We start from the raw sequence: 14031 nt of genomic DNA on the forward strand, positions 1-14031 counted from the left end.
GGGGGTTGGGGACATATGGGGATACAGGGTCAAACGTTCCACTATCTTAATATACATTCGGAAATGGTGGAATTTTTGACCTCACCTGGCCACATTTCCCATACAAATCCTGGAAGAATTAATAAAATGGAAGGAATGAAGGAGAGGCTTAATACAGTTGACATAAACACACTTTATCTTCCTTTGTTATTCAAAGTCAACAAGGCAGTACCTACCAAGACGAGCTCTCCAGGGAAGGGCAAGAGATTCCAAGTTATTTTCTGCAGGCATGGAGCGAGGCGATAAACAGATGCACAAGCCAAAGAGAGTCAGTTGTCATTTACTTCTACCAATTATGGACTAAAAGACATGGTAATTACCCATGCAATGTGCAGCATGCTGTGGGAAGGCATGCAAATGAAGGAAAGCAGGATAAATACCTACCACGGCGAACAAAGCTTTGCACACCCATTGCAAAAATCAGGAAACTTAACTTTAGTCACCCCTACAAACAGCATGATTTAACAGTTTTTAGCAGTCAAAGGCCTGTACAACTGAATGTTGTGGAAGATTATACAAATGTTATGAAATATCAAGATATACCCCCATCAGTTGGCATCTATGAAGAGGAGAAAACTCCTCCTCAGTCACCACGTTGAGTGTGGAGAGAAAAGCGACATCATAAAAAGATGGCATCGCTGGTACCGAGTGCTCTGGAAAGTGATGTCACTTCCCCCAAGCATAATGGCCGTTTCAGAAGTCAACCCAGTGTTTTCTAATGTACTTATCTTCATACGTGTGTGCAATTTGTGTTCCAACTCTTCCATGAGGTTTAGTCCCTGTAACAAAACAAAACAACAAAACTTTTTGATGCACCATGGTTCCCTCACCAAGAACATTATTAGGGTTTCACCAAGGCAATGACTAAGCATAAGGCATTTTTGACATGGTGACTATAAAGCGTTCAAGTTTCACAGCCACACAGAAGTTTGCAAACCAATGTTGCATTGTTCAGTGAGATCTTTGGAGTCAAATTGACGTCGTGGTTTTACCATATTCGTTGACTAAGCGACCAAATGATTTGTCACCCATGGGAATCTAGTTTACTAGTTCTTTATCAAGTTGAGCATCATTTGAAAGAATACCACCAATATATGAGGTGCCGCGAGGAAGAGTGATGGAAGGGACACATCGGCCATTTTGGAGTTAATGCCATATAGCACTATTTTAGCCCTTCCCCTATCATCCGAGCCTATCATCATTTCATTAAAAATGTCGCTTCCATCACTCCTCCTCGCGGGGCCTCACATTGGAAAGTCATTAGTTGTCTTCAGCAGCTCTCCATCGATGGTGCTCACTGGGGCTGTATGGCTGCTACCGACAGGGAGGCTGGCACATAACTTCCACCGATGTAGAATACAAATTTTCTATTTCTCAGCTGAAGAAAAACTGCCCAGGAGTGATTGCAGGTCTTCCTCTATATGCTCAAACAAACCACAGACATCTGCGAATTTCAAGACTCATATCAGCAAATGTGAGATTTTAGTTCACACGCACAATCTTGAGAGAGTCCAACCATCCAACAATCTATTCTAACTTGATGTAATTGTTTCTACAGTGCTTCATTTAGCATGGACGAGAAGAATAAAGCATGGAGGATTGGCACAATAACAGCCTTTCTACACTCCAGTTATAATCAGGAAATTTTCAGAATACTTGATGTCTGCACATGCTCTGCCAGGCATTCCACCAATAAATTGTCGAATGATGGATAAAAGCTTTGTTAAACACTCAGACTTGGCCAGAATCTTCCTGAGTGCTCTTCTTTCCACCAAATGCTTTAGGCAGTTCCATGAACAGCATAAAGGCCGATATTTTGCTCATGCACTTTTCTTCCCGCTGACGGGTGGTAAACACCATGTTGATAGTGCTGCACTTATTTCAGAAGCCAGATTGTCATTTGGATGTGGCACCATGAAGCAAATTGTTAGCCATTCTCTTCTGGATTATTTTTGCCAGAATTTTACCGGCAATGGGGAGTTGCGTGATACTGCAATGGTTTCCACATTTCAATGTTTCCTTTGTTCCTGCAAATGGCAACAATCAGAGCATCTTGAATCTGCTGTAAGCTGCATCTTTCATCATAACAAATATGTATGTATAACTGTTCGACTGTGAAGTAATTGGGAGCTACAATGTGGAAAGGCTTTGGGCGCCATGCCATCTTTGCCTGGGGCTTTACCATTCAATAAGGTTTTCACCACCAACTGCACTTCCACACCAGTTGGAGATGCACCTATGCAGGGCCAGGATAAGATGTTGCAGAAAGAAATCAATGGACTCATCATTGATCGTCGAGGGTCTGTTTGGCAGGTCACAAGTGGTCTTCCTCATGAATGAGGACCGGTTCAATTGGTGAGTAGCTGACTGCACTCTGCAGATTATAGCGCTGCAGATCCTTTTATTCTCAGTCCATAAATCTCTTCGACAGATCAATAAAAGTTTTTGGAGTCATGACTGTCCACATACTGTATTGTTGAATTTTGGCTACTTTTCTGCTGATCGATTCATGCACAAGTTTTGATTTTGATTTGCACTTGCTTTTGATAGCAATCAAATTCATCTTTTAGTTTCAGGAGTTTTGCATGCAACCTTGAATACCATGGGTTTTTGCTGGTTGGATCATGTGAATGTTTTCGGAAAACCAGTCAGGATACTCACATGATTATGTTCCAAGCATAATTCTGCTGTCCCATGAATACAGTCCCTCATTTAATCGATTGAAATTGGTATCCACAAGACTGGGCCAATTTATCGTCGAGTTTGAAAACCAGCTCAGCTTGAATGATTGGGTTCGTTAAAGGGCGGAGGAGTCCCTTGTGAGCCAACTACCATCCATATCTAGTGCCGAACTGAATCTGCAGACGTCCTGCAGTTGGGTTACATTTTTTAGGAGGCTGGTGGCAGGATTTGCACTCTGGCCACCGTGAAGCACTTCATTCCGCATAACCCACAAATGCAAAGAAAACTGAAAACCCACTCCGTGGGAGTACCTCCTGTGTTGCTGCCCTTCACAGGGCAGCTCACTGGATGACAGGATTGGGGCAAAGCCTTCAGGACCCCTACTCCTTGATATGAGGAAAAGCATGGGGTAAACTCCCTTGGTCAGATTGAGGTGGTGTGTGGCGGAGTGGTGCTAAGGTGTCGTCCACCAGACGGCAGTCTCCTTGGGTTAACCTGAGGCACTCCCTTCGGGTGGGTGCCTGGAATGTCCGATACCTTAGAGAGGATGATCAACTGTCTCTGTTATCATTTGAGCTTCAGCGTTTGAACATCGGTATTGCAGCACTCTGAGAATCAGAGACGATATAGTGGCGAGATCATGGTGGGTAGTTACACCTACTATTGGTCTTTTTGCTCTGATGGTTACCAAGCCCAAGGAGTTGCTGTGGCTGTGTCCAATAAGCTGACTCCAATTATAAGTGAAGTCACAATGGTCAATGAGCATATTATGAGATGAAGGATTTGTCACTCTGTGGGTGTTATTTCCCTGGTCTTTGTATATGCTCCGACTGAGTCGAGTGATCTCACAATGAAGGACAGATTCTATGCCGCGCTCGAGTCTGTGGTTGATCGGTGCCCCTGGCGAGATACTCTTCTCATATTGGGAGATTTCAATGGATCAACTGGCACTGATGGGGATGGTTATGAGACATGTGTTGGTCCCCATGGGTCTGGAACTGTGAACCAGAATAGCACTAAGTTCCTTGACTTTGCAAGAAGTCATGGACTTAGGGTGGCTGCTTCATGGTTTCAGTGGCCACAGGCTCATCGCTGGACTTGGTATTCCAACGCTGGTGGTGTGGCAAAGGAGGTTGACCATGTGCTCGTTGATGGTCGCTGGAGGATGATCTATATTTGCAGGGTCTACCAGAGTGCTCAGTTCCTCAACATCGACCACAGGCTTGTTGTAGCAACTCTGAAATTGCAGCTCAAATCCAAGAAAATGGTTCCATCCCAGCCAAGGCTGGATGCCAGCAAGCTCAAGGATGATAGGATAGCTGAGGAGTTTGCAAACAGGCTGAGTGGGCATTCTGGGAGGGGGGGGCTGAGCTGTTCACGGATTTGAGGCATAAAACTGTGCGTGTGCTGAGGGTGGACAAGGAGGCCTGTGTGCAAGGGATCTGTGAGAGGGTAGACTGTAGAGCATCACCTGTGATCAAGTGATTCTCATCCTGCTTTCAGGGGAATTTGTCAGGGGTTTGTTCCAGCCCCCACACTTTTCAGAACTTGCATGGACTGGATTTTGGGGAGGATGTCGGCGAGATCAAGATGTGGTGCATCGTTTGGGAATGTCAAGATCTCTGACCTTGATTTCGCAGATGATGCAGTCATCTTTGCGGAGACTTTAGATATCCTTTTGGGGGCCCTCGAGGTGCTGAATGAGGAGTCAGAGCTACTGGGGTTATGGGTTTCTTGGGTCAAAACTAAGATCCAGGCTTTCAATAACATCTTCAATGCTGCTATATTGTCTGTACCTGTTTGTGGCAAGGATGTTGAGGTCATGGAGAGATTCACCGAGCTTGGCAGTGATATACATGTCTTCGCTGGCTGTGAGCCAGAGGTCAATAGACGTCGGGGTCAGGTTTGGAGAGGCATGGATTCACTGGATCATGGGGTGTGGTTCTGTCGGTCGGTAACTGTGCAGGGGGATGAAAGTCCGAGTCTTCAGGTCCTTGGGGCTTGGTGCTTCCAGTTTTGCTCTATGGATGGTGGTGGTGGTCGTATAGCAGCTATCATTTCTTGAAGCGTGACTGTGTCACTGATGCAGTGCCCTTCTACCAGTACACACACTGGAACTGGTACTCATTTCGCTGACCTCGGAAGGATGACAGGCTGAGTCACCCCCTGGTGTATTAATTCAGCGGCTGACGGGGCTGGAACTCAGGACCCTAGGATCCCAAGCCGCCACCCTAAACACTAAGCCAACACGAGGCTGCTCTATGGATGTGAGACTTGGACTCTGACCAGGGATCTGAGACGGAGACTTAATTCCTTTGGTACCAAGTCTCTTTGGAGAATCCTTGGTTATCGCTGGTCGGACTTTGTGTCCAACGAGCGGTTGGTGAAAAAGGCTAACATGAGATTTGCTGTGGCTGTATGGACATGTGGCTCGTTTTCCTGATGCTGATCCTGCTCAACAGATTCTCTCAGTGAGGAGGCCTTTGTGAGTTGAGGAGGCCAATGGGCCGACCAGGTGCCTCTTGGTTGTGGCAGGTTGATCAGCATCTCAAAGAGATGGGGATGGGCCAGGCATCTGTCTGGGGGATGGCCAGACGGCGCCCCTGGAGTACCGGCAAAAAGTGGATGCAGCGACGTGCTTCTCTGGCATATGCTCCCATACCTGACCTGACCTGATGGCCTGTTTCATTCAGTAGGCTGTGGTGCTTCCTGCACAATGATAGAACACGTTTGGTGGTGTGTTTTGTTCAGTGTATCTCGTGATGTAGTTGAGCATGTAGTCGTAAATAAGGGTGAGCAGAGGAGTGGGTGGTTCAAAAAGTTATCACCTAAACACAGAAAACAAATATTATGTGCAGTTTATCATACTATGTGAACATTTTGAACTCTTGTGAAATATGTTAGATTGCAAATACAGCGAACCCTTTCACACTAAGAAATATCAGAGGTATATCTGAATCTACCCCACAACCACCTTCATAAATTTGAAGCTTTCAGTTCCCATGACACTTTTGTTCCCCTGGGGTTTGGAATTTTTCGCACTGATATCCCAATGCATTTTAACCCTGCTTAGTTTCAGATCAGGGTTATCTTGGAGGTAACACTGTATCCTGGGGGTATTAAATGGTGTCAAATGAGTGGGGTTTGTTTAATTGTGGGGAAAAGGTTCATGTAATCATGTGAGGTCAAAGGTGAAATGTATTGTTTACTGGGACTCGGTGGTCATGTAGTACGCTGTCCGCCAAAGACATGAACAACAAGCACAAAAACAAACCGCTGTTGACTTTCACAAGTTTCAAGCAGCGTTGAATTTTTTTTGATCTTCGAAGCTGTTGACAGCGTCGCCTACTGAAGCTGGACCACTCACTCCACCTTAAAAAGAAATTATATATATATATATATATATATATATATATATATATATATATATATATATATATATATATATATATATATATATATATATATATATATATATATATATATATATATATATATCTATATATATATATATATCTATATATATATATATATATATATATATATATATATATATATATATATATATATATATATATATATATATATATATATATATATATATATATATATATATATATATATATATATATATATATATATATATATATATAGTCGCGGGGGTGGCCGGCCCAAGTTAACCCCCCCCCAACCCCCGACCCAAATTTGTCGTCGCCAGGTGGTTAACACCAACAGCCCCTGGACGGCCAAGCAGTTTAAGAGGTGGATGTGTTGATCGACGGAGATTTCAACCTGTGCTCAAAGGGCATTGCGGAAGGTAATAGCAGACGGTTGGAGGAGTACTGGGAATGGAATGAATACACAGGAGGTTTTCCGTGAACTCACTACAATTACACGAATAGTTTCTTCAAAATTACCACATTTAATGCACATACACAAATATTTCACAAGACGATAATGTAAAAGGAAATAATGATACTACTAAATAAATAACTCCGATAATCGAGGCCTCGCATATGGATGCAGACAAAGGGTGACAAAATGAAAATAAAACCCCCTTTTGTGGTGCACCGGTACTCAGCTTGGGTCAGAGCTGATCCCCGTCGAACACAGAATGGAGGCCCTCCACCAGCACGTGCACAGGCAGGCAAAATGGCGCCGTTACTCGAGCTGGGCAGATGTACGCCAGGCAATCTGCAAGCAGCTTTTCACTTACGAAGGCTCCAAATGTCCCAGCTTTCCTCTTCCAAAGGTGCCACCTGCCTTGTGCGGTCCATCCACTGACCTCATGTGTGTGCTCTGCCGAACTCCCGTCCTTTCCAAACTAAAGCCTTCCACAATCCACATGTGTAATGCACCAGCCTCTCCCATCTCTTCGATCCCCAACCTCCTCCTGGTGCTCTCTATATCCTCCACCTCTGGGGCGTGTCCAGCCGCCCCCCAAACCCAGGAAGGTGGGGCTTCCTGTTTGTTGTGGTTTCAGGGATGAGTTTCCCAGATTCACTGCCTGGCTTGAAACATAAAAAAACTAGAACGGGCACTCAGTAGAGCGCATACCTTCGCCAACGCTACATTTTGCCCACCCCAGAAACCATTGATTGTGAGGGTATTTAATCCCATACCACATCTGCCATCTCATATGTGTTATGATGGCTTAAAATCATTACATTTCCTGTGTCATATCGTATATCACAAGATTGGGCATTGAATTCACAACATTTTGGCATTGGTTGCATGCAAATTGGATAAAAAAAAAAAAAAACCGACCGCACTATGGCAAAATGACGATTTTGACCTTTTCATGACCTCGACCTTGACCTTTGTACTCTTAATTTTGAAATTGGTATTAGAGTGTGGGGAACAGAACAGTCAACATTTTGGTGTTGGTTTCATGCAAATCGGATAAGAATTGACCGTGTTATGACTAAAACCGCACATTTTGCAATGTCGTGACCCCCCCCCCGACCTTTGACTCCCAACCGCTAATAAGGGTTATTACGTCATTGTGTCATGTCACATATCACAAGATGGTGCATTGAATTCTGAACATTTTGGCATTAGTTGCATGCAAATTGGATACAAATTGACCGTGCTATGGTAAAAAAGACGATTTTGACCTTTTCATGACCTTGACCTTTGACCCGATCGCTCCCAAAATCTAATCAAATGGTCCTCGGATAATAACCAATCATCCCACCAAATTTGCTGCAATTCAGTTCAATACTTTGAGTTATGCGAATAACAAACAAACAAACAAACAAACAAACATATTCACAAATAAATAAATAAATAAATAAATAAATAAATAAATAAATACACAGCGATCAAAACATAACCTTCGCAACAAAGTTTGCGAAGGTAAACATCAGGAAAAATCACAGAGGGCAATCACGTACTGGAGAACTTATTTTTACTCCCTAGGCTAATTAACACCGCACCACCCCTCATGTGGTGACACGCAACACTTAAGCTCACAGATTCCCTAACCAAGTTCCATCGAGATGCTGCTACTCGTCCACGGACCAATAAACTCTCCACAATGCTAAATTTCCTCATTAAATCCTTCCATCTACCCCCACATCCGTAACTACATATCTTTATATATTGTTGCAGTTCTGCAAAACCAGATGCCTCAAAACTAAGGCAATGGCACCCAACATACAGTGATCCCCAGGCAGTTATTGCATTAGTATTCATTTAGTTAGTCCTTCCCTCATGTCTAGTGGCTTAACAGGACGAATTGCGTTGCGTGGGACTCGTAGTTAGGTCTAATAAATATCTCTTATCTGCTCTCTGACCCCTTTCCTTTTAAGCAAAGTGCACAACAAGCATTCAAGCATACACGCAATTCAACGGACAAATTGTTTGATAGAGACAATGCGATGTCTCCCGTGGCTGGGATCGTCCCCGTTGCACGCAAACCCTTCCCCGGGAATTTGCGTGCCATTTTCCATTCAAATCTGCACGCAAATTCCCAACTGGCACCTCACCTTACTCCTCACCTCGCTCACCAAATCTGACCACTGACGCCAAACGCCTCCCGCACACGGGAAAAATACTCCTGCAGACGGGAAAATACTCCCGCACCCCCGCGCACCTCTGTATCGCTACAATTTGCCACTCCATTTTGAGCACCGCGCAGCGTCGGCCATTGTTCTTGGCATCATGTGATGCTCGACCATGCTACAGATGCGAGTATGTAGCTCCACCGCATCTCACCGAGAACGTCCCGGGTGAGCGTCCAGAAGCCCACATCCAGTCATCAGACCACGGCAAGACCGTAAGCAATGAGGAGGAGTTACGGGAACGGCGATCCAGCGATTTGGTTCAGTCCCGAACGTGCATTGTGGCTCGTGAAGGAGCCTGTGGGTGGCAGAGAAAGAAACGACACTCAGTGCACATTCGGGGCCTGGGTGCCAACTCAAGGTGCGTGCTCGCCATGTTAAGTCAGGAGCTCCGAGCCGTGCTGAAGCTGGTGGGCATCTGAGCCAGTTTCCGGTCCCGGAGCTTGGCGGGTGTGGCGAGAGCCGCTGTGGCCCAATTGAGGAGTGGGATTTGGGTCACAGAGCATCGCTTTGCGGTCCTCACTCCATTATTCGCCTGGGGCTTATAAAAGGGGGGAGCGTGGAGCTGTTGAGAGAGATTATTTTTCGAGCAGCAATTGGTCGATGAAAAAAAACACAGCGCATGCACAAAAGGCATCGTGAGCATTCATACATCATTTTGAAAGTCACGTATTCTTTGGAGAACAGTTCGATTCCTCGAAACAGAGTCAAAATCCTTATTACTGCTATCTTTAGTTGAATTTGAACCCACAACTTGTTTCCACAAAAAATTAATCCATTAAGGTTTAACAACATATTCCAAGTAATACACACCATCTGATTTTTGACCCTACTAGTTATTGGTCGAACAGGTTACATAATATAACGAGAACGACACCCGTTCTCCACCAGGCTGAACAGTTTATGATCTACATTCCGACCTTAACCAAAATCAAATCAGCTTGTTCTTAGCACATACCCAACTCATCCACAAAGTTTTGTTAAAATCCATCTTGGTGCACAACTTTTTGAGATATCGTGAGATATCGCTATTTTTGGCCCCATTTTTCAATTGTGAAGAATCACTTTTAAAAAACAAATATTTTTTTACTACCATTGGATACGGATCTGGCTCTTCACCAAAATCAAATCAATTTATTCTTGTCACACACCCAACCTGTCCACCAAGTTTCGTCCGAATCCGTGAATAATTTTTTGAGATATCACGCTATGCTACATATCATGTTTGGCCCTATTTCTCAAGAGTGAAGAATCACTTTAAAAATTCTATTAACCATATCTGGATTTGGATCTTCACCAGAATCTAATTAATTCGTCCTTGTCACACACCCAACTTGTCCACTAAATTTCGTCCGAATCCACTACAAATTTTTGAGGTATCCTGCTTCGACAAACAAACAGACGGAGGTAAAAAAATATATAACTTCTGTCCACCTTCAGTGACAGAGGGAATAAATGTTGTTCAACACAATGTCTGGAAAGATTTATTGAAACAAAAGAAACAAAATGGAGGATACGCACTACGCAGGTCACTTGAGTCGAGAATCTTGATTGTGAATTTTAAATCATTGCTGGTTGCAATGGTTACTGAACACATTTCTCTGGTCTAAATGTATTGCACGGTACACTACATGGTAAAACTAGAACGGCACTCGACAATCGATATGCCTCTGCCAACATTATTACATCATACACATACTTGCACCAAGTTTGATTTAAATCCCTTCAGCTGTTATCAAATATCATATTTTTACTTGACATGACCTCTGACCTTTGAACTTCGATGTCAAAATCTAATAGGTTAATCTTTGGATCATAATAAACACTTGCACCAAGTTTGGTCAAAATCCTATCACTGGTTCACAAGTTAGCTCGGTAACAGAGTTTCAAACAAACGGGACCTCTGCCCTTTGACCTCAAAAACCCATAATCTAATCAGTTCGTCTTTGCCTCATTATACATACTTGTACCAAAGTTGACTTGGATCCCTTCAGGAATTCTTAAGTTAATGTGGCAATGAAAACCTATCAAGGACAGCTGGATGGACACCCTAAAAATAGAATGCCTCTGGTGACTTCATTGGCAGAGGCATATTGTGATAAATATTCAAAGGAAGGGAACAAAGCAATAAAAATAAAATGGGAGGCACCAAGGGACAAAGCACAAGCACAAAATATGAAAAACCTTCAAACAAAATTAATCTTACTTGAGCGGTGTGGGATGAGGGATGAGAGAGGGGTAGGGGAGTAATGCATTTCCCTGAATCGGCTCACAGGTCAAAGAGATGCAGAATTAATGGGCTGACCTGAAAAGTGATGGCGCCTGGTACCAATATCGGAGGAAGCATGCACAGTCGTGCAGAGGTGAATCATTAGGATCATGGCAAAGATCATCACTACGCTTTGCATCAATAGTGGGAATTCAAATTCGTGACCAAACCTGCATTCACAAAAAATATATATTAAGCAACACACACAAGCACACACAGCACGTGCACACACCTGTTAAAACTGGCTCATACTTGTATGTTGGCTCACATCAACGTCAACACAATTTTTGAAAGTTATCAGTGGGAATGTTACTTTGGAGGACGTTTTAAAAGTTATGACTTCCAGCTTATTTTGTGCAAGAGTAGGTTGCAACAAAAGTTTGAAATATGTGTGAGTGGAGGAAGCAAATCTATGAGTTCCATAATGGACAAACAAGATTTTTGTGCATGTACTCAGGCATTTAATATTCATGCATTCCGGAAAGCAAAACCACACGAAGATGGTCCATTTGTGATAGAACAAAAACTGGAACTTAAAGGAAAATAATTGGTTGAACGAAAAAAAGAAAAAGAAAAAAGGTTCAGCCCCGTGTGACAAATTATGGGATCGCAGATCAAATGACATTCACAGACACAGAGGACGTCCACAAAAATACCATTTCAAATTCAAACCATAATTAAAAAAATAATAATAATGAAATGGGATAAAATGATGTGCTTTGGCTGCAGGTGAAAGAACATTTTTCAAACGTTTGACATTTTATGAATTTCCAGTTGTCTCCTGTGACAAGTGACGTCACAGTTAGAGCAAATAACATCCCCACAAGAAAAAGTGCAGTATGTTGCCTGGTTTATAGAAACCAAATAAGCTGCACAGGTTCACCAAACCTTCAGGAGCACTTATTGAAAGCAGCCACCGTCGAGAAAAACGATTTGTGAGTGGAACAAAACATTTATGGAGATTGGTAGCATCCTGCAGAGGAAAGGGACGGGGAGGCCAAGCACAAGTGGTGAGGATGTTGAATACATTCTTGAGTTGTTCGAGCATAGTCCCCATCCATTGAAGTTCTACATACACGATTACAGTTGTACGCATACAAACAAGGTTTAGCTGGTGTTGGTGCTCAAGCCAGACAGCAAGTGATGCACGGTGTTTGCAGTGAACATTTTGGACCACTTAGACAAAGACTATGGATTCCTACAATTTGCTCTTCTCAGACAAGTCCACTTTCCACGTTTCTGGGAAGGTTAAATGACAATGTCAGGATCGGGGGCTCTGAGGCTCCCATAATATCTGAGAACTTGAGCACGACAGCCTAAAGGTTAACATGTAGTGTGGCCTAATGCAGAACCGAGTCAATGAGCCATTCATCTTTGCTGGAGGCACTATCAAGTCCAACAATTAACTGGATATGTTGAAGAACTTTGTACTCCTGCAATCGGCAGACCTGCAACCCAGTGTGACCACTCCTTGGCTTTTTTCACAAGATCTTGGCTATTCATTGTTCACCTTGGCATCTTAGTTTTCTATAGGTTTTTTTGGCGTATAGGTTTTCTATTATCATCGCTTTTCCGAAACCTTGTGAATTATTGGCTTTTTTCATTGGCTCACCTTGGCATTTATGAAAATGAGGAGTGGTCACACTGCTGCAACCAAAGATCTTATAAAAGGATGGACACCCACCACTCCCCCACCACCTGATAGTGTGTGATTTATTCTACTATCAATGGATTTGGCATGACAGCCAGATTCTATGGCACCACATTTCACCAGAAATAAGCCCTCTGGATTTTTTTTTCTTTCTAAGGGGTTATATGAAGTACATGGTGTACTGAAATTGCAGATCTGAGGAAGAGAATTAGGGCTTCAACCAAGACTGTAAATGCAGGAATGTTCAACCAAACTTGGAAGGAGATAGAGTTTCACCTCAATGTGGTACAGATGACAAGGAGGTCATCACATAGAATTGTGCTGATGATAATAAATGATGATCTTGACAAATCTCGACAGACAATACATTTTTTAGAAATGCTCTTTTACATCCAGCAAACCGCATGGTTGTATCCCAATTCATGATGGTAAAAGCACACAAACAATTAATTCTATGTATTTCATGTAAAAGTGCACATCTCCAAATGTTTTTAAGTGCTGCATCTCAGACTCATCTGTGTGTGTGCATGTGTACATGCATATCAAAGCAAGTAGTTGGGGTGAAAACTGACACCCATAGAAAGGAAGCCCATACAATGTAATTAGACAGTGATTAGTGGTCACAATTTAGATATTGTTATGTACCAAGCTGATATTTTTCTAAGATATAATTGCAATTGGTTAAGGTTACATAGTTTGCAGAAAAATAATACTTGAGAACTCTAAAACTAAGAAGGTAGTAAGCCTTGTGACGTTTGCTGGACTCAAGACAAAACGAGTCACAACAATTACAACAACAACCACCATAACAACTGTGAAAAAAGAACAGCTTGGAATGGGAGAAAAAGACGGTAGAAAGATGAAGGAGAGCATTGAGGCGCAAGGCAAATCAAGGCAGATCTTCCCTGACAAATCTCACTATGTCTCTCCGAAAGGACCATCTGGAACACCCCCCCCCACATCTACTTTCGCAACAATCCTCTGAATAAGTCCTTTCATTCAAGCTTCTGGGTCTCACTATTTGCCATGATCTTTCCTGAGAAAGCCACATTTCCAAGCTGGCCTCCAAAGACAGTCACCGACTGGACATCCTTCATCGTGCAAAGTCCTTCCTTAGCACAACTGAGCTCCTGACCACACACAAAGCTTTTGTTTGCAGTCTGATGGAGTGCTGCTCTCCCCTCTGGGCTGGTGCCCCTGCCTCTCACCTTTCTTGGCTTCACGCTGTGGAAACCAAGGAATCTAGGATCATAGGTATCTCTCGCGATGATGTTGAGTCTTTGGGTCTCTCACTCTCACCGCAGGTCTTTCTGTCTTCTCCAGTC

At 43.2% G+C, this 14031-nt stretch overlaps 1 protein-coding gene across 2 annotated transcripts in view; it reads right to left on the minus strand.

The window, feature by feature from the left end:
• SLC66A2 (solute carrier family 66 member 2) overlaps positions 1 to 14031 on the minus strand; it is a 43283-nt gene that overhangs the window by 19232 nt on the left and 10020 nt on the right. Inside the window, exons 2-3 of one of the 2 annotated variants that reach the window (XM_085888515.1) lie at positions 11092 to 11225; positions 216 to 260 (exon numbers count right to left, since the gene is read on the minus strand). In XM_085888515.1, the coding sequence (XP_085744641.1) occupies positions 216 to 260; positions 11092 to 11225 (179 nt within the window). The remainder of the gene's footprint in view (positions 1 to 215; positions 261 to 11091; positions 11226 to 14031) is intronic. The other variant, XM_085888516.1, reaches the window with a different exon arrangement.

Source organism: Eptatretus burgeri, chromosome 7 (assembly GCF_056783735.1).
Source record: "Eptatretus burgeri isolate ZD-2024b chromosome 7, Ebu_testis_v1, whole genome shotgun sequence".
NCBI lineage: Eukaryota > Metazoa > Chordata > Myxini > Myxiniformes > Myxinidae > Eptatretus > Eptatretus burgeri.